Genomic DNA, 20,357 nt, shown 5'->3' with positions numbered 1-20,357 from the left:
TGACATTATGCTCCAGCCGTTTGCCTCCTGGTCGGCGTAGACGCCCCATCGAAATTTTCAAGTTCGCTGAGTAATTTTCGCTCCTCTTCATCAGATAGTTCTTCCGCGCCCTCGAAGTTAGCCAAGCTGTCATCTCCCAGAACGAAGGTATCTGCTATGGTGGCTTGCATCTCGTTTAGAGTAGCCCGGCTTCGCATGCTTAATGGACCAGGAGTGGCATAATCCAATGCAAAATGGATTACATCGTCTCGGTTCTCAATTTCTTTCGGTTCCAGTCCCAGTTCAATCCTCTGTTCGTTAAAGCGTTGTTGAACGGCCTGGGTCTGCATTAGAATCCAGCGTAGATTCCACCCCCCTGGCCCAAGCTCCCTGATACGAGCAGGCTTGCTCTTGAGGAGGTAGTTCTCGATCCCCCCTTCCCTCCGAATGGTCTTCAGCACGCGCAGTGTCAGCCGGGTCTTAACACGAGCGCCTAAGGAAGGGGAAAAGAAAGTCTTGACGTGAACGTTTGGTCGCCAAAATCGGCGCGACTTGTTGTTGTGCTTCTCCGCTACGTTGTTGCCGAAGCGAATTCGAGCGCTGCCGTAAAGGCCGCGGTTAGATTGCTTATATATACGGCGCTCCCCATACGGATAAGGAGGGATCAAATCTGAGGGTAGACGATGAGGTTTAATTGTCTTTGTCTGTTGAGACGCTGTCGTTGAGAATTGTTTTGGCGAGAATGCATGGCCGTTGTAGCCAGCTATTCGTCGAGGAATCGAGAAGCTGGTTATGCGATAGGCATGAGAAGAAGTTTGGGAACTAGATGAGGACATTGCTGACTGGCATTTCGAAGATAGGAGAGCCGTGAGTCGCCGAACCGGGTTGAAGGTAGATGTAGGCATGGTGCGGCGCAGAGGAGGACCCGAGGTCCGGCAGTGTCGCAGCTGGAAAGAGAGACCGCAATTTAGAGGCTCAATGATCTATAACTAAGGCATTGAGGGAATGTCGTGGGAAAATCCAGTGTCGATTTTTACCAATGGTGGTTGCCAATACCAGTGGCCGGGAGTTCCACGAGTCGTCGTGGAAGTTTCTTTGACCAGTAAAATGCCATGAATACGGCGCAAATAGTAGACCGGGGCAAGGATTATTCCGTGCCTTCTTGGGTCTGGGTATCAGGTGACTGCGTGGATATTTGGCGCATGGTACTTTATGTTGTACACTCCATTAGCTGCCCCGCTTTTGACACCAGTGCGCATCGCCCGAGTCTGTCATGGCTTGTTCATGATCATACTTTACCTGCTGGAAGATCAGACCCCGAGATTGGCCCCTTTACACTGTTCAACCCTTTAAAATGTCCTTATTGATATGAGGGATTATGTAGAAAACCAGACCCCATTTGTCATATTCCCCCCCCGCATCAGTTGTTGTTTTGGCAGTCTGCTTTAGCACATCACCATCCACTGCCTGCCATCAGTCCATCGTCAGCGAACCAACAAAAGGGCAACATAGAAAAGCAAGAAAAGATAAAGACTGCCGTGTACCCTCAGTTCAACCTGGCAGTTTGGGCTGATGTATGCACCCTGAGCCTCATGATGATTCCCTCAGTGGATGACCAAGTCTTGCGAGATAACCCTGAATTTGCAAAGCTATATTCGGTTCTGAAAAATGATATTCTGAATCCGGACGGGTCTACCAAATGTGATCCTGATGTCAAAGAGCGCAAAGCCGTAACTCAGGTAAGCTTATCGGACATCACCTCCATGGCCCATTTTCAGAATGTTCTGGACCTGCTTTAGCTGCCAAGCTACACACATGTCAGCCGTGGGAAGGGGGAGTAGCAGAGTTGAACTTGGACTAATTGGCCATGTGCTGTCGGTATATAACAGGAGTTGAATAGCATGCGCCGCCGTTGCGCTAAGCAATACCTACTGCAGAGAGCCATCGCAACTGCTTCACCTCCAGATGTCAAGACATCAGCAGACAAACCCGCAGACACCAGATCCGACGAGCTGACCCTGACAGAACCGTCTGGTTTGCTCGCGGAACTTCTCCTCATCCTGCCATCTCTTGTCGACAGCGACCTCCCTGTCGATAGTCACGATGTGGCTTTGATACTTTCCAACCCGCCATTCTCGGAATTTGAGTCCCTGCTACCGGAACTTGGTGCTATTATTTCCGCCAATCTTCACGCCTCGGCACTCAGTCTGGTAAGGATTACACATCCGTCCAAGAACCCGTCATACCTTCATCGCCATATTCCTTCTCTTCCAGCAGACCATGCGGCACTCCGTGGCAAACTTTCTGAGGCACAGCAAAGTCTTATATCCAATAGGCTACAGGCACTGGCCTCATTGACAGAGCTCATCAGCTCGTACACTCAGTCTCTCACATTACTTATTCAGGCGTTGGAGTCGAAACACGGGCTCGCCGCCAGAAGTCTCGAGCTGCGGGCTCTCGACGTATCCCTGGAAGCACAGAGCACGGAGCTGGATGCCAAAGCAACATCGACCAGTCTTAGCAAAGAAATGTACTCACCTGAAGCCGTCACAGCGCTGAGACACTACTTATCTCACTTAAAGGACGCCCAAGTTCGTGCGGCCGAGCGAGTTCGAGGCTTGCAGGCAGAACTGGGAGAGTACGGCGTCGGCGTGGACAAAGACGGCTCCAAGGAAAAGACAATGAAGGAGATGGCACGAGTATACCATGAGATGGAGAGGCAAATGGAGGATGTTAAGAAAGATCTTGACAGACTCGACAATAAGCAAGATGAAATGGGTCGTACGTGACCGAATGTAGATTCTTCTTTCCCTGTTGAGGGCCAGTGCGAATCAAGAAGAACAAAGTGATCATTCCATTTAGCTTGCCGTCTCATCTATACCTAGACTACAAATACATTTGACAGCCACGTTCACGACTGATACAAGATGGTGTATCGGATATCAAGGAGAGAAAACACCTGATACAACGATCTTGCCCTAGTCCCATGAGTGGACTTACATGCCAACACAGACTCATCGTCGCTCATCATCATTTTGAACACCCAAGATACAATCCGGCGCAAACTACTGCCCAATGGTGAAGTTTATATAAGGCTGGGGGAATACATGGAAAAGGCTTGGGTAGGTCAGCTAGTTTAGCCCTTGACGTTGTAAATGGCTTCGGCGAGTCGGCCAACGTTGTCAGAGGTGATACCAGCGACGGAAATACGACCGTCCTTGGTGGCGTAAACAGAGAACTCCTTGGCAAGCTTATCCATCTCCTCAGCGGTCATGCCTGTGTATGCGAACATGCCGATTTGGCTGGTGATGTGAGACCAGTCATGCTTGGAGCCCAACTTCTCCAAGTTCTCCTTTAAAAGAGCACGCATGGTGATAATGCGGTCAGCCATGCCCTTGACCTCGCCGAGCCACTGCTTGTACAACTTGGGGCTGCTCAGGATTTCGGTAGCGATGCGGGCACCGTGAATGGGAGGATTGGAGTACAAGGGGCGAATAAGAATTTTCAGCTGAGAGTCGACACGCTTCTTCTCGGCGGCGTCGGCACAGACGAGGGAGAAGGCTCCGACACGCTCGCCGTAGAGACCCTGAGGTACGCAAGAGAATATGGAATTAGCCCACTAGCCATGGTAATGCAGAGGCCTATAGAGGGCCAGAGACCGAACGTCATAAGAGGAGTCACGCACCATGTTCTTGGCGAAGGATTGGCACAAAGCAATCTGATGGCCCTGTTCAACGAAGTGGCGGACAGCAAAAGCGTCCTTGTCAGTGTCACCGCTGGCGAAGCCCTGGTAGGCCATATCAAAGAAGGCGAAGTGACCTTGCTCCTTCACAACGTCGGAAATTTGTTTCCATTGTTCAGGAGTAGGATCGACACCTGTAGGGTTGTGGGCGCAAGCGTGGAAGAGGAAGATGCTGCCCTTGGGAGCTGCCTTGATATCGCCAACCATGCCTTCAAAGTCGAGACCGATCGTATCCTTGTTGTAGTAGCGGTACTGCTGAACTTCGAGGCCAGAGTCACTGAAGACGGCCTTGTGGTTGGCCCAGGAAGGGGTAGGGATGTAGATCTTCTTGTCTCCAGGAAAGAATCGCTGGAGGAAAGCGGCGCCAATGCGCAGGGCACCAGTGCCAGATATGGACTGAGTAATGGCGACGCGATCCAGAACAGATGAGTCGGCACCATAGGCCAGCTTGGCAGCCAGGGCAGGGAATTCGGCAACGCCAGTGATGCCGGCGTATTCCTTGTTCAACTTGTCGTCGATGACCTTCTGCTCCGCTTCGCGAACAGAGGGCAAGACAAAGGGTTTTCCCTGATCATCTCGATATGCGCCAACACCTAAACAACGGCAAGCGTAAGTCATTTCGTTTGCGCGAAGAAGGAGAGGAGATGTCGAATGGAAATCATTCCATCGTCATGTGGTTCTGGGGGCTGGGTCCAAACATACCCAGGTTGATCTTCTTGTCGGACTTGTCGGCCTTGAAAGCTTCGGTGATTCCTGAGTTGGAATAAAACACACGACAGTTAGAACAGCCGTCATCATTCACTACACGACTAAAGCCAAAGGGCGGGACAGTGACATACCGAGAATTGCCTGCAAAAAAGAACAAGGGAACGGCTTGTCAGCGACACTACAAGTCCTACCGCGCGCAATTGGTTTCAACTTACATCCTATGGAGATGTGGCATTAGTACAACAACAGAGCGTTGAATTGAGACGGAAGAATTGCGCGGCCATAGCTATCTGGAAAACTTACTGGAGGACCTTGAGGAACAGCTGACCAGGTGGATGCGGCGCGGATGGCGGCAAAGTTGGTAAAGGCAGAAGCAGGCCGGCGGGCAGCTTGCCTGGAAACAACTCGAAGGGTCGAGAGCATCATTGTGACGAAGGCAGGTTGAGGCAGACAGGTGTAAAAGAAGAGAAAGAGGTTGAGCAGAGCTGTCAATGGGTAACGAAGGAGGGAGGAGGGAGGCGTGCGTCGAAAGCTCGCTCTGTTCGAAGATGAAGTGCGAAAGCCGAGTTGGCGTGGGAGCTCCGAGGGCGGTAAGAGTTTTGCTCCATGCGTGCCGAAGCAAGCAGGTACGTAGAGGCACTGGGGATTCAAGTACGGAGCACGGAGTACCGACAAAGTATCCAAGCGCCCACTCACTCAGGTTCGGTGGGTTTGCACCTGATAGTGCTTGGTAGAAAGTCGACTCCTTTACCGCGGTTGAGTACTTACTAAATACTAAAAAAAATCCGTGTGGACGTACATAATGACCCACCTGCAGCCAGCCTCAAAGTGCGTCGAGTCTGGTCCGACACATGCATGCATTCGGCCAGTGCTGGACCCTGAAAGAGTCGCCAATCGATATGCTCGTCACTGGCACAACGACAGGCCCTTGAAGCTATATATAAGCCCGCAGACAGCAAGACACTTCACACGGATGCGATGATGCAGTTTGATGGTACCAATCGCATCCCATGCTAGATGTTCCAAGTACGAGTCCCAAGTTCGAATGATGGTCAAGCGTTGCCATGTGTCAAGACTTGGGACCGAACGGCTGATTCTACAGGCATGGAGCGCCTAGTACCCTAGCGTGTCCACTAAGTACCTAGGTACTTAAGGCAGGTACCTAAGGTTATACTAGTACTACTAGAGAATATACATGCATTCATTCGCCTTGTCCATCAATTGACATCATCCGTGTCAACTTGCCCCTTGACGCGCCAAGTTTTGGGCAACGCTGCCTACCTGCTGGGTCTTTTCATATACATATATATGTATGTATGCGGTTCACGATTCCGGGCGTATTTCCTCCGTGCCCAGAACCAGAGAACGAAGCAGAATGGCGCCGCGGCACACCGAATCCCTGGCCCGAGAAGCCTGACCTGCGATTTTTCTCACCAGGGAGTTGCCATACGGGGCAATTTGGTATTTCAACCACCAGGAGACTGACACTCCGTGCATATGCAGCGGCTGCCCATTGTTTTACTAGCCTAAGAAAGGAGGCCCCTGGCAATCTTTCGGACAAAAGACGACATCTGGACGGCTGGCGGTTGTAGTAAGTTACCATGTTCATGTGCTGGGTTGCCGTTGAGAGACGACGCCCCAGTGGTATGCATGTTCAATGGCCCGATCTTCTTGACTGACCCAGGTTGGTATTTACCTACCAGGTAGTCACGTATCAAGTATTGCACGTTATGTACATTAAACTCCGTACACTACGGGAAAACTCGGCCCCTCTCCTTTGTCGTGGAGGGTAATTTGAACAAGGCCAGAAACGGCTCTTGGCGCAGCTGATAGCATGTGAATCCAAAGCTGGCGCAAGCGCGCTTACCATCGCCTTCCAAAGGCGCTTATGCAAATTGAGTCCAAGAAGATAATATAGCAGCTGGTGAGCAGCATATGCGCTGTGTCTGAGTTGTGTGGACGTTGGTAGAAGCTCCTTCCAAGACCACGACGACTGCATAACGCTCCTGTCGGCGCCAAGCCTCATATCAGATGATCCCTTATCAATCGAATAATGGGGAGTCGGATGTCGAGACTACGTCATCACGCGCACTCGTAATGCTTAATTTAAAAGTGCCACATGGTATTCCATGTATTATTGTCAGATCATTCAGTAGCTCCCCTATATGTCTTTTCGTTTGCGGCCATTTTCAGGCACCCCTTTACCTTTTACAAACTGGACTACTATGCCAGCGTCCCGCTCTTCTCCTGCCTGTGATGCACGTCATTTTCGTACCGGTTCAATACCTTGTCCTCGACTGTTTCGTGGAATACATCTACTTCTGTGCTGGCAAATTTTCGGGCAGGAACACGTCGCTCGAACAATACGTCTAGTTCTGCGAATGTGCGACCTCGAGGCTCTGGGATGCGGAAATATGTATAGACGATGCATAGGAAACATATGGCCCCCTGATAAAAGCAACCGCTATTAGGAAAAGATTCAAGAGCAAACAGGATGTCGAAACGAGAGTGTCAACTGCACTTACCCAAAAAAAGCCCGCGTAATTGCTCCAGTTCCATTCCCCCGGATTCAGCATATACGGTGTCAGCACGCTATTGATGATGCCAACAATGTTGCTGCAGGGCATAGTTAGCGGAAAATCCGAGAGACTCGGGATGAAGAGAGCAATATGTCAAAAGCCAGCACAAGATTGAAAAAAAAAGGAGTCCGTGGGCTCGAATGAGGCACATAGGTACTTACTAAAGGTTTCTCCCCAACACGACTGTCTTGATCTGGAGTCTACGTGACGACAACTCAGTTACAAGAGAATAGCACACGGTTCCCACCGTCAATTGATAGAAGAGTGCCCAAACAATCATGATGCTGCCGGTGGCTAGAGACCCTGCTCGGCGGTGGTCGTGAGGCACAAGGCCGAGAAATCCAAGGATGAACAGCATCGTACAGAGGCCGCAAAGTCCATATAGGTAGAGCGACCTTCGTCCGATACCCAGCGTCATCAAACCCCATGCCCCAAACACGCCAACCATGTTGATGGCGTACTGACCAAGAGCAAAAGAATATGCATCGCTGTCTGACAGGCCGGCTTGCTTCAGAAAGTAAGTCGAATAGTTGGAAAATGAATTTCCGCTCAAGTTTTGAATGGCCCACGTCATGCATACAATTTCGGTCCTTCGCAGATCAACGCCCTTGAAACAGTCCCAATACGAAGCTCCAGCAGTAATCTTCTCTTCTAGAGCAGTCGTATGCACCATCATGGCAATCGTCTCGTCGGCATCAAAATCTGTTTCCCGGTCGAGGCTGGTAAGGCGAAGGAGCGCTTTCTTGGCCTCTTCAGTCCTGCCCCTCCGCACCAACCACCATGGCGATTCCGGCGCAAAGAATATGCCGACAAACAGGGGCAGCGGCCACATCCATTGCAAAGCATATGGGATGCGGTATGCCCATTCGTCATCACGGCTCAGCATAGCGCGAATGACACCGATGCCGATTTCCTGGCCAAGTCCCCAGCAAAAGTTGACATAAGTGGTCAGATACCCACGTAGGGCAACAGGGCAGACCTCGGAGGCATAGGTGACGGCCAATGTCTGGAAAATACCCCATGGAATACCGCATAAAATCTCAGCGACCAAGAGGGTTTCAACGTTTGGGGCAGTGAAGAATATCGCGGTAAACGCCGTTACCATGACAAGACAGGCCATGACTGTATATCTGTAACCAAATCTTTCCGAGACGTAGCCATTGATGAAAAGACCAATGATTTCGCCCACCATTGCACCCTAATTCCCCTTGTCGTTAGTTGATGTCTCCTTCTGGACGAATCTTGTTGTCAAGTTGGGGTGGCATTGCAGCCTGGAAGGAGCAGCAAAGGGGACGCTCGTACGTTACTCAGACCCGCTTGCCACGGAGCAGTAACTTCGTAAGTTCCAGACTTTGGCTGATATTCGCCATACTTCTTGGTAAACTGGGGAAATGCGTCTAGATGTGGGCAAGGTTAGAGTCGTTATGACCGATGAGGGGCATTGATTGAACTCACAGAAATTGTTAACTAGGCTAATATCATAACCCTCCATAGCGATGCAGGTAGATATTAATACACTCCAGCCTACAGCCTTGGGGTATAGCTTGATACCTTGCCAAAGAGTCATGCCCTGTTCCTTGGCTGCGGCTGCCCTTGCGTTTTCGATAATGGTGCGATGTGTTTTGGATGGATCTAAAACGTCATGGCCATAGTCCTCGGCGACGGGAGCAACGTCTGCTGGCTGTACGGCGGCGCTTTCCGGGCGGCCGTTGTCCTGTCTGTCGACGGCCATGGTGTCGATTGTTGAACAGGGTATTGAAGTAGGCAAGGGTGCAAGTGAGTGAGCAAGCTTCTCGTGTGGCTACACGGTGATGCTTGGGAAAGGGACAGACGTTACCCCACAGACGTATGAGATGGGGGAGACGGAGATGTCAAAGAAGATGTAGTTTCAAGGCGCCCAGACCGAGATATCAGAGGCGGATAGCCAAGTGTGAGCATCCAAGTCTGGCAGACGTCAACAGGTGACGGGCGGCGGCGTCTTTATATAATGTTACCAGACGGGGAGTCGCACAGGAAGGTCAGCCACTGGTGATGTGAGGAGTGAAGCAGGGGAGGGAAGCGGGATGAGGTTAGTCGGGTGGCCCGGGCGTCTGGGCCATGGATCTAACAGCCGCCTTCATGCATCCGAGTTGCCCTGTGAGGCAGAGGCATGAAGCGGCGACCGAGAAGACGTGCAAGGACCCAAGGTTGCTGGGCACACACACGAAGATGTGCTGCTGCAGAAAATTTGGCCGCCACCGATGAAGATTTTGGGCCGATGGTGGGGAACAGACTAGTGGTACGGAGTAGTAGTACTAATATTTGAAATAAGGACCAGTTGACGCACCCCGGCTGTCAGCCGCCAAACAACCTGGGGTGCTTGGACAGGACAGGGGCATCGAACCGTCGGCTGGTCTGGCCATGCCTGGCAATTGAACAGTTCGTCTGTGGGGTCCAACAGGTTGACTGGCTTTCCAAAGTATTGACCAGACCAGACTACAATAGTGATCCATTGCTTGCTCTTACTCTACAGAAAGTTCTTTCGCACTCGTCCCGTAGTTTCATCCGGCGTCAATTGCATCGTGGCAGATACAGTCGATGAATCTCTGGGACATGAGCGAAGGATCCGAGTCATTCAAGGCCACCAATCCGCATGGCATGTGTGCTCTCTCTTGACAAACCCGCACGTTTCGTCAGTTGCTCGGTCGTCTTCCCCACGACCCCAGATGTGGGGAAGAAAGTCCAGATGTCCCTGTCCCTGGTTGACTACTGTGCCACGTTTGTCTGTCGCATTTTTAATGCTGGCGTCGTATTAATTCGAGGCAACCTCGACGAGTGCCCCAGGAAAGACTCCCCAAACGGCCCCAGGAGCAGGGGACAGCGTTCCCCGTGGTAATCGAGGATGATCCCGTCATTGGGCCACCTCGCCTTCGCCAGCCAGCCACGCATGCAGTCTGGTGCCTCCATCCCTGATATGCGGGGAGGAAGCGCTGCTCTGTTTTTGAGGGGTAGTAGCAGTAGCTACTTTACCTAAGTCCTTACTTAGGTAGGAACCTAGACCTACCTACTTTATACGGCGTACCTAAGCAGGTATTTATTATTTATAACTTTGGGACTCGCCGTCGACCAGAGCCAACATTGAAAACAAATTTCTCGCAATCAAAGCGCAACCTCGCATCCAAGATATGAATGCCGTTTTCTCGGCAGCCGACGCATCAGGCTGTGTTACTCTCCGTCCCTCCTCCAACTACCGGCCTATTTCATTACCCGAAGTCTGCCACCCCGTTATCCGTACAAGAGCATTGATAGGTGTGCAAGGTGATGGCTTGCCGTGGCGCTCACCTGCCGTTTATTTAAGCAATACCTCCCCTGGCCACAACGGCATCTTCCTCAATCAAACAGTGGTTTCGGAGGGGCTTCCACCCGCGTCTAGATGGCGTCCACCGCCACGCTTCTAAATGTCCAAATGCCCTCCCAGTGGCGCTCCCTATCTCGGTTTTGCGGCGGCGAAGCTAGCCTCGATGAGCCTTTCACAGCTCAGGCTGGGGCAGGCTTCTGATTTATTATCCGCCGTGCATTTCCCAGTCGAGATACAACCTGGGCAAAAGACTAAAGTGGCTTTCCGCCTGCTTTTCCCAGTCTTGAATATTCCCGAATATTACATATAATATTATTTTTTTTAAATCTTTTAGCACTACTCGACCGTGTACGCCATGACTCACTAGGGGTTTCGTTTTCCGCTGTGAGTTCAATAGTTTAGCAATCCCTCTGGATTTTTAACGGATTACTGGTATTGTTCGATCGGATGGGTCAAGTCATGTGGTCCAGAGAACTCAACAGTGTCAATATGATCCCATTTGCTTCCAGATTAATATACACGCCTACACATGAGACACATGGCTTGGACGAGCTATTTCTTTCGCCAAAAGTCCCTCCACCACTCTTTTAAGCCATATGCCTTCTCATTTCCCTCGGGGTGAATATTAACGCTGTGTCTTCCAATAAACATATCTATCAAACTTGAGTTGGCATTGTTCCCGACACGTGTTGCTTTGCCTGTTGCTTTGCGCCCTACCGTCCGAACCTTGATTTCGTCGGCGACGAGCGGCGCAACGTCTGCATAGCATGAGTTTAACTCCCTCTCCAATGAAAAGTATGGCTTCTTGGCCAGCTCGGGTGCCATCAGATTGTAGCTCCTGGTAATGTTGTTCAGATTCTGAATGGACAATTTCATGTAGGCATGTTCCGCTTCCTCCCAGGCTGGATCACGAAATGGCCTTTGGACCACGTTGACGGCGCCGACGCCGCCCGAGGCTGCTGTTGGGGTGGAATCTCCATGGACCTGAGCTGTGTTTGATATATTTCTCATAACAGGATGATGCGTGGCATTGGAAGACACGACAACTTGGTCCACGTTCTTGTATCTCGGATTGTGCGCCAGCTCTGCGTCGGCAAATGCTGCTGCTCGTTTCATTTGCTCCTCCAGTGTTCCCCCTCGTGAAGCTATCATCCTAGAAGCATGCCTTTTCCAATCATTCCGCAATCGCTCTCGAAATGTTCTTGCAGCTTTGCTTAATTCCTGTTGCTTTTCAATCCAAGGGGGAACAATCTCTTGGCGTTGAATCATCTTGTTCATAATGTACTCTGTTGTATCAATAAAAGGATTGTCGCTTCTTGGATCTCGTTCCATCTCTTTACCCCGGGGCAGGTTTTTGAACTGACCCCTCGAGATAGCATCTTCTATGCGTGAATTAGCTAGCGCGGTCAAACCGGAGATCGAGACAGGGACACTTCTGGCGGCGGGCTGGAACCGCTCTCGCAGCTCCGCCTTCATCTTCTCTCTCTCCTCGTCGCTCAGCCCTTTTGAAGCTTTCATGTCCATTCCTACATACATGCTAGCCTTGTCGCGAGCACTAGCCGCCCTTTGACCGTGAGTTTGCGGCACGCTGCGCCGAATTCGTGTGTCCACGACTGGCGGTTGAAACTTCACTTGACTTTGTGACTTTAGGCGTGGTTTAGCGTCATCTAGCATCCGCAATACCGCATCTTCGGTAGTCTCAGTGCCTGCCCAAGGACGCGAGCTGTGACTGTGCTGTATGCTTTTCGACGCAGATGATGGTATGCCTGCTTGGGCAAATGAGCCCGAGCATTGTCCTTCGAACTTGGCGTCTGCAATTTTATGGAGAAGCTTCTCCTTCAGCTCATCTGAAAACCCGGCATCTTCAATGGCGCGCCGTCCGGATAAACCACCTGTTAGAAGAGCTTCTTCCGTAGCCTCTTCTAGCCGGCGTGCCAATGGACCTGGTTCCTCTTGCCCATGTGAACCGTTTTTGTTGGCTAGGTCCTTTCCGCCGTCTCGTTTCCTATCACCCCCCTGAAGGCTTCGGAAATGCCTGACAGCTGCAGGAGCTTGTAAAGGTCGAGTGTGAAGAGCTTTGGCTGGCGAGGCACAACACTTAGGACACAAGCTGAGTCTCGTCATGTGATGAGATGAGGGCATGCTCATCAATGAGCCAAAAGATATACGGGGACAAAAATCGACAGAATGGGGATGCGAACGAGGAAATAATAGCGGATGGGTTTGCATAAAATCCACGTAAATCCTGGATGAAAGAAATGATGGTCTGGATAATGAACAGACTGGCTCCAGTCCCCATAAGCCCGGCGTCAGCTGGTGGGGCCGGCCGCCGAGAGCGCCGAGAGAACAGTCTGGTTCTGCGTAGACTTAGTCATCAGCGAAAGTAAAACAACGCCCATGCAGGACGGCTCTCTTGAGAAGCAACATTATGCCACCACCTAGCTAGCTACCTAGGTACGGGCCTTCCCTGCATATGTCCCGTGGAGGTGCTGGGTATCAAGCCCATTTTCTATTGACAACTTATACGGAGTATCGTTTCCCCATATATTCATAGCGTTCCCTGATTGACTTTGAGAGGATCCTCATACCGGCCCATAAACGAACGCTCTAACAGCTTCACTAAGACCCCAGTCGTATCACTCGGTTCGCAGTATTCATGAACTTCGCCGACCGTACGGCTCAAACGGGAACAGCGCAGAAACTATGGCTGCCACGATGAAGATGGCGGCGCAAACGTACAGCGGCGCTGATGTGGCTGTATTGGCCTCTGACGCAACCACCGCAGAGACAATGCCCATGATTCGATTGCAAGCCACGGCAACTCCATTTCCAGTTCCTCTGTGGGCGCTAGGAAGAACTTCTGGTGTGTATGCATAAAGGGTGCCGTAGTAAATGTTGAGGAAACAAGCTATCAAACAGGTAAAGGCCAAGTCCTGCACCGCGGTATTTACAGCCGTATAAGCGAAGAAGAATGCCATCGTTATGAGCGCACCGATGCTCATGGTATACTTTCTCCCGAGGATTCTCGTGTTGCACATGAACCCAGCAATAATAGGACCGGGAATACCGCAGATGTTGGTTATGGCATAATTACGCCATGTTTCGAACTGGGTTCGGTGGAACTTCAAGCCGTGGTTTTCCAGGTATGTACTGTATCCTTATTAGTACTTTACGCGGAATGAAGACGAAATAAAGGGGGCCCGAATGAGGGAGAGAAAGGAGGGGGTCGGGCGGATCAAGGGGGGGAAATTAGGACAACTGTGTGTTGAAATTTAAGCTGGATGATAGGGGTTTCCAAAGTGTCAAACCATGAACTTACGGTAAGAATACGTAGAACAATGGGTAGGCCAGACCGATGAGAGTCCAAGAAAGCCAGATCATGAGCGTAGAGATGGCAATCTTCTTGGTTGAAAAAAGACCACTGAAATGTACAAGAGACTTTTGCAAGGAGAAACCCTTCGGGTCTTGCACTGCTCGGATAGTTCCGCATGCCTGCAACTTCTCCAATGTCAAGGAACAAGGACGATTGTACTTGGTGGCCAGGTAATGGAAGGTCTCAACCACCTTTTCGTCCTCACCCATGCCCAGAAGATACTTTGGCGTCTCTCGCAGTCGAACAACTGTGATTCGAAGAAGAGACATGACCAGGACCAGCGCCCCCCCGGTGAAGAGGCCATACCGCCAACCCCAGTTGTCAGCCTTGGAGCAGGACACTGCATCTACACTGCAATTCCACCTCTCAGGGACCAGGAATCCCCAGCCGATAAATCCTGTAATAGCCTGACCAAAGCCCCACCAACATGCAAGAAATGTTAGAAGCCACTGCTTGTTGCTGGGGAGATATTCGAGGAAAACGGTTGTGTCCATGATCAAATTGCCTCCCCCACCGAAGCCCAAAAGGGCGATGAAGAGCGCGAGACTGGGCCAACTTGGCATGGCACCGGCAACGATGCAGCATACGGAGCACATGAAGAGAGAGATGTTGAAGGCGTACTTGCGGCCAATTATATCGGCACTGAACCCCCAGAAGAGGGCGCCTGATAGCATACCACAGTACACGGCAATCGTGAGAGCGTTTGCGTAGCCACTACGGAACTCACGATGAGCCGGCCCTGCGATAATGGACTGGAAAAGGAGAATCATGGAATCTACAGCATATCTTTGGGTTTATCAGCGTCGGTCGGGACCAAGAGGGTTCCAAATAAATGAATGCTCGGGGTACATGCAAGTACATGCAAACGCCATACACGACTCGAGAGTCGACTTACCCGAAACCATTGAGGAAGAAGAGCTTTAGGTGATACGGAGTCCAGCCAATCTCATCAATTGCCTTTGAAATGTGGCTGTTAGCACTGTAAACAGAAAGGCCACAACCGACCGCAGGACGTGAAGGCCTCCATGAATCGTGGCCCCGACGAGCAACTGCGCATCACCTGCAAAGCACTCACATTGTTGACCAAGTGCATTTTCATATTCAGGGCCGGGTCGAGGTCTTGGAGCGCAAGAATATCCTCACCGTCGTGCAGCGAGGATCCGTCGGCAGTGCGGACATCGCCATGACGTAGCAAATCGTCCTTGTGTCGTTGACCGACCTTCTCCTCCAGCTTTGCAGGGTCAATGGCCGACTTGCCCAGACTCTGATGATCCATTGTATCAGGCTCAGAGGGAGCTCGGGCGCATTGGCAGTCGCGATCAATGTCAATGGCCCAGCCTAACAATTGCGATCCCTCCTCGCTCGGCTATGAGGCGCCAGGAATGCGGTGATGACGGGCTTGGCTGTGGCACAACTGCGGACCTCCAATACCCAATGCCAATTCCTTTCGAGGGTTGTTGCCAGAGGTGAGGCTAAACACAATTTACGCGAGACTTGAACGACATGGAAGAAAAACACGGCTCAAGCAGACGGGAATCGACAACGTGGGGGAGCAAGGGGCTCAGAAAGGGTGGTGGACGAGGACAGACGAGAGCGCCGGGAGAAGACCAAGCTCGAATGAGGTCAGAGTCTCAGGCCAAGCAGCGCTATTTAAAGCTTTCCAAGAAGTGATGCAGCTGGTTCAACGTGGTCAAGGTTTTGGGGCGAGCTTGCTTTCCATCCTCCAACGACCTGGGGTGTGGGCACGCGATGCCTTGCTGCATCCTCCATGACCCATGCCTTGTAGGTTAGTGCCAATTGATGTCTCCAAGTCCCTCGTCATAGCCCGTGTCCTTGGAGTGTCTCGTGTCCTTTGAAGATGTCAACAATTACACCAGGCCCCAAACGCGGCTACATATACGGCTCAAATTGCCGCGGCGTCATTGGCGGGCCAAGAGACACGGGTGACGGGATGCACCTTGTAGTGATCGATGGTGACTGTCAATGGTTTCAATGTTTCGCCCGGTACATAATAATTGTCAGTACGCTGAGCTTTGCTGGCTTGCCAAAACGCCCTGCGGGGTCATGGTGTGAGCACTGAGTGTTTACTGGTAGGTGTTGTTGACTGCATGTGGTCTTTTGCACTTGACTTGACATGTGGTGAGACGGCGGTGGAGACATCAAATTACTGGGACTTGTTGGCTCCCTTGGCTGGCCAGGCTCCATGTCGGCGCGTGCATTGAGAGCACGGCGCTGATAGGCTGCCTAGAGCGAGCGTTGAATTGATGGCATTGACTGGTCAAGGCGCTGGGTGCCTTGTGCGCCACAAGAGCTGCTGCGGTGTTCAACGTTGAATGTTGTGTGCTCCGTCCGTAATACCACACAAACCGATCGAGACGCTCTGATCGACGCATTTCGCCCATTGTGTCTGCGCGACGATCCGGTAGCCCCAGGTTCGTTGCCTAGTGGCAAGAATCATCAATCCGTCTTCATTTCAGATCCGTTTCGAATAGCAAACGTTGGACCGAGAGCCAAACGGCGCCCAGGCGTTCCACATTCTCTGCGCTCTTTTCCGGCCAGAAGCGGACACGCCATGCTTAAGCCGGCCGAGTCAAGGAGTCGACTCGGAGCGCACATCTTCTTCTCTTGGCCCCCCCGAGGCAGCTGTGACTAAACACGACATGGCAGCACGGCTTTTGCTAGGTTGCGCCGGTTGACTGATTGATTCGACTTGGCGCGCCAATTTCGCCAGCAGGCTCTACAAGATAGTGGGAAACACACTGAGACGACTCAAGAACAAGACTGCTGAGCTTGTCCATCATGTCGAATGGCCGAAATGTCTATTCAAATGGCTGACATAGTCTATCTCGCGGAGAAGATGCAGACTTTTGTTCTGGTGGAAGATGGCCTCATACCATTTGACATGATCATGTGCCACCCGTTTTATCATCTATCCTGTTCTCCCATGCAATTTTGAGTTCAACTCAGGCGGCCCTTGATGTTCTAACCAAACGCCATGCCCCCAAAGTCAGATTTTCCCGAGGATGAGTCCTGTCAATGAGACGAAATTGACAACCATATTGCCAAGCTCGAGTCTAGCCCGATATCCAAAATTAAAAGCGTGTAATGTGTTGTGCTCAAAGCAAAACAAAAAAGCAACATGCATACCAAAAACAGTCAACAAATTTTCGTCTGCCTCGATCAACGAGATCACACCGTAAATTGACATCAAATCTGACTCCCCTCAATTACTTCTCGTTCCAGAACTTCCACTTCACCAGTCTCTCCAGTACGGCGACGTTCTATTACCCAGCGTGTTTCCCCGCTGTCCTCTTCTCTCAAATAGGATACGCTATCTGCTGATCCTTTATGGTGGTGACCTTTCACTGGGGACCGAGTAGGCTCGCTCAGTGTGTATTCATCCGCTCGATTGTGGGCATCGGCGGTGGAACTTCTCCGACGTATCGGGCCTTCATTTATATCATGTGAAGTTGGGACATCAGGACCCGAGGCGACAGAGTTGCCTTGAACTGTTGCAACAGTCGAATGCCCACCGACGCTAACATCTGTGGCATCTTCTTCGAGTATTGCAGCTCGTGACCAGTGATCCAGGCTCATGGTAGCCATAGTCATTGTAGGGCTTCCTGAGGCACTTGCTGCGTCTGAATCATAGCCCACGGCTGAAAATGCAGAAGACATCCTGCCCTGGCCCTGGTTTGCTTGGCTGGCTTGGCCAACGGAAGTTGACATCCACTGTGAGTTGGAAACATCTCCTCGGTCCGACCTTGGGGAACCCTCTCTGCTGGAGGCAAGGCTGGCTTGAGAGCCACCCCATGCCCTGGATCGTAGACGAAGAAGTGCTGAGAGTGTCATTTGATCGTCTCCGCAGTCTGCCATCATGGCCAGTTGTGCCAGTCCAGGGCTTTGAACAATCGGAGTTGATGTACTGAGTGGAGCATAACCCAAGCTCATGAATGAATTCCGATTGGAGTATTCGGACCTCTCAGTAATGGGAGTAAGGTTTGGTTCGCGGGATATCATCCTTCCACTGGTGCTTCGATTCAGTGCGCCTATGCCTTCCGGGCCAAAGAAGCCTCCGTTTGCATATTCATACTCCTTGAGGCTGGAAGATCCGCCGTTGTGAGCCGCAGGATGGAGGCCAGGGGGTGCGGAGTAGAACCCAAATTCTTGGCCGTACCAACCGTCGGAGTCACTTGCCAAAGCACTGGCATTCGCCTCGGCAATAATTGCGTCGTCATCAAAGTCGAAGTCATTATCTTCATCGTCATAACCACTGTAAATATTATTTTCATGAACCTCCGAAGCGGAATCATCATCGCCTAAACCTGGGTTGGAAGAGGGCGATGAGCTTCTCTGGAACTTGCCAGAAGCAGCTGCTCTGTGGGCAGCTGCAGCTAAAGCTGCTTGATAGGCAGCCACAGACTTGGCACCGTCACTTGCAAGTTGCGAAGTTCTGTTTTCACTCCCCAGTTCTGATTTCTTTTCATCACATCCACCTGTCTCCTCCTCTTCCTGTCCGTCAGCACTGACCGACGTGTGAGCAGTCGAGCGAGAGACAACAGAATGGGCTGAAAGACGGGAGGTTATGTCCGACTCTCGCTTTGTAGAGCTCTGTTGATCAGCGCGACGCAGTGATTGGGCCTGTTGAAAAGCACCAGGGACAGGCCTGCCAAACTGATCCGTATCATTATTGTCGAAGATGGACTCGTCAAAGGGTTGATCAGCTGCATCCGGCGAAGCTGCCAGATCCTCGGCAAATTCATTCTCAAATCCAATCATGCCGTCGTCAAAATATAAATCGTCTTCCTTAACGTTCTGGTAGTTGTTACTTGCTAAAGGTGCAGTGGCATCTAGAATGCCCAAACCAGATGCTCTGTGCTCAGAGACATCGTCTTCGCTCGGGGCAGGCAATGGAGATGACATAGGAAAGGTGGAGGTGCCAGGGGTGTCTTTGGTCATGGCAAACCCAATAACATTGCCATCAGCGTCCCGAGGTGTTATCAACATGCCAGTACTATATGGGCTCGCAAGTGCGGATGCAGTGTTTGAGCGTTGGAAATCAAAGCCCGCAAAATTCTCCTGGTCGTTATCAGGGTCTAACTCGACATCCAAATCGTACGACTCAGGGACTTCTTCGTCGTCAAAGTCTGCATTTACGCCGGGTATTCTCTCCTCAAAACCATCATCGTCCATCATTGCGTCATAATCAAACGCATCCTCGTCAAAATCGTCGAACCTCGAATCTCGGAAGTCGTCATTATCGTTCGTTTTACGCTCAAGCTCTCTTTGCCGATGCCGTTCTTCCAGCAATTTCTCTTGCTTTGCTGCCCCAACCATATCGAAACTGAATCTAGACGATGTGCTCTTCATATGTCTGGGAATCGCAGACATTGACATCTCAGACAGAGAGATGTTTCGCGAACGCGTTGTACGTATGGATGGAGACGCCTTTGGGCTTGTCTCTTCTCTCTCAAGCGCACTGGCCGTGGAAGTAGATCGAGGCAATTTGGGATTCTCTTCCGTGTGTGGTTGTTGCGAAGTATCAATAGATGGTGCATTGTCAGTAGCAGCGGTTGTCGGCCTGTCGGAAAAGCTTATCTTGGACTCCGGTTGCGCTCTTGGCAAATTTTCGGCATGGTCAGAAGACTGACTTCCTGACGTTGTTTTGACCGATTGTGGCGCGCTTCTACGGGCGTGTACTGAAGGCTCTCCAGACAAATTTAGTGCAATAGGTTGGTTCTCCTTGGAAGATGTGAGGTGGATGTCAGAAACAGAACGGGATGATTCTGGGTTTCCACCGTATATATCCCTTGGTTTTCTAGGTGCACTAAAATCGTGTACTCGGGTCCCTCTAATGCGAGGATCGTAGGTCGGTTCCTCATCTTTATTGTTTAGTGGCAGGGGGCGCAAGTCCGGCGCATTCTGGTTATTTCTCCGTCTCATCAAAAGCGTCGACATGGGGTTCTTCAAGAATGGAAGACCTTTCTTTCCTTTCTGAGGTTCGACTGCCACAGAACTTGGTGTATTGGCGAGTGCAAACGGCGCTTCTTGAGGGAGTCTGGCCCCGGCAGGGCGTCGCCCGAGGTTGGATGCATTAGATACTTGTAAATCGGTTGGCGCACTGAACGACGCGACCTGCTTGAACTGGCTACTTCTAGAGATGTCTAGAGTTGGCTCCAAATAACTAGGACGGGGACGACCCGAAGTATCCTCAGGATGAACAGGAGTATTGCCACTACCCGTTCTATCGCCAGTCTCAGTTCTTGAGGCCTTTTGCTGCGCTTCAACATCTCTACGATAATTTTGCAGGGCCATTCCGCCAATAAAGCCTACATCTCCATTATAGGACGAGCGCTGTGACTGATGTGGGCGGCTTTCTGGTATCAACCCGGCGCCATTTTGTCGTTCGTCCCGTTCTTGTCGAGAGCCGGAGTCGTCGGAGGTAACTCTAGTGATGGGCGGTAGTGTTGGTGCAGAGGACGAGGTTGCCGAAGGGGGCATTCCATCCAAAGGAGAGGCAGAAGCGAGCGCCACTGGTGACTCGCTATTGCTGAGAGGGGAAGCCGATTGTTGTTGGTCGGGGATAGGTGAGGTCGGGTTCGAGGTTCCTCTCCGATGAAAGCGCAGATGGGAGAGCAT

General features: G+C 51.3%; 7 protein-coding genes across 7 annotated transcripts; 1 reads left to right on the top strand and 6 right to left on the bottom strand.

The window, feature by feature from the left end:
- Positions 1-5: 5 nt before the first annotated feature.
- On the bottom strand, positions 6-884 carry MRPL24 (mitochondrial 54S ribosomal protein bL28m; the record flags this gene model as incomplete). Its single annotated transcript, XM_014690309.1, has 1 exon — positions 6-884. The coding sequence occupies one exon, from the start codon at positions 882-884 to the stop codon at positions 6-8; it is 879 nt and encodes a 292-aa protein (XP_014545795.1).
- A 690-nt stretch (positions 885-1,574) lies between these two features.
- G6M90_00g072670 (uncharacterized protein) lies at positions 1,575-2,768 on the top strand (the record flags this gene model as incomplete). The annotated part of the gene is made up of 2 exons (XM_014690310.1): positions 1,575-1,718; positions 1,917-2,768. 2 exons carry the CDS (start codon positions 1,575-1,577, stop codon positions 2,766-2,768), a joined length of 996 nt encoding a protein of 331 aa, XP_014545796.1.
- A 347-nt stretch (positions 2,769-3,115) lies between these two features.
- On the bottom strand, positions 3,116-4,855 carry Got2 (Aspartate aminotransferase; the record flags this gene model as incomplete). The annotated part of the gene is made up of 5 exons (XM_066130972.1): positions 3,116-3,565; positions 3,665-4,314; positions 4,424-4,474; positions 4,561-4,570; positions 4,733-4,855. 5 exons carry the CDS (start codon positions 4,853-4,855, stop codon positions 3,116-3,118), a joined length of 1,284 nt encoding a protein of 427 aa, XP_065987198.1.
- A 1,797-nt stretch (positions 4,856-6,652) lies between these two features.
- Positions 6,653-8,740, bottom strand: MAL31_1 (Maltose permease MAL31; the record flags this gene model as incomplete). The annotated part of the gene is made up of 5 exons (XM_014690312.2): positions 6,653-6,877; positions 6,955-7,045; positions 7,170-8,206; positions 8,311-8,405; positions 8,464-8,740. The coding sequence occupies 5 exons, from the start codon at positions 8,738-8,740 to the stop codon at positions 6,653-6,655; spliced, it is 1,725 nt and encodes a 574-aa protein (XP_014545798.2).
- Positions 8,741-10,897: 2,157 nt separating this feature from the next.
- Positions 10,898-12,487, bottom strand: G6M90_00g072640 (uncharacterized protein; the record flags this gene model as incomplete). Its single annotated transcript, XM_014690313.1, has 1 exon — positions 10,898-12,487. One exon carries the CDS (start codon positions 12,485-12,487, stop codon positions 10,898-10,900), a length of 1,590 nt encoding a protein of 529 aa, XP_014545799.1.
- Positions 12,488-12,999: 512 nt separating this feature from the next.
- On the bottom strand, positions 13,000-14,994 carry G6M90_00g072630 (uncharacterized protein; the record flags this gene model as incomplete). The annotated part of the gene is made up of 4 exons (XM_014690314.1): positions 13,000-13,495; positions 13,665-14,504; positions 14,614-14,675; positions 14,794-14,994. The coding sequence occupies 4 exons, from the start codon at positions 14,992-14,994 to the stop codon at positions 13,000-13,002; spliced, it is 1,599 nt and encodes a 532-aa protein (XP_014545800.1).
- Positions 14,995-16,925: 1,931 nt separating this feature from the next.
- On the bottom strand, positions 16,926-20,357 carry G6M90_00g072620 (uncharacterized protein; the record flags this gene model as incomplete). The annotated part of the gene is made up of 1 exon (XM_014690315.1): positions 16,926-20,357. One exon carries the CDS (start codon positions 20,355-20,357, stop codon positions 16,926-16,928), a length of 3,432 nt encoding a protein of 1,143 aa, XP_014545801.1.

This window comes from Metarhizium brunneum, chromosome 4, assembly GCF_013426205.1.
Source record: "Metarhizium brunneum chromosome 4, complete sequence".
In the NCBI taxonomy this organism is placed as follows: Eukaryota; Fungi; Ascomycota; class Sordariomycetes; order Hypocreales; family Clavicipitaceae; genus Metarhizium; species Metarhizium brunneum.
Note: the sequence above shows the minus strand (reverse complement) of the source record. Positions and strands in the feature narration are given on the sequence as shown.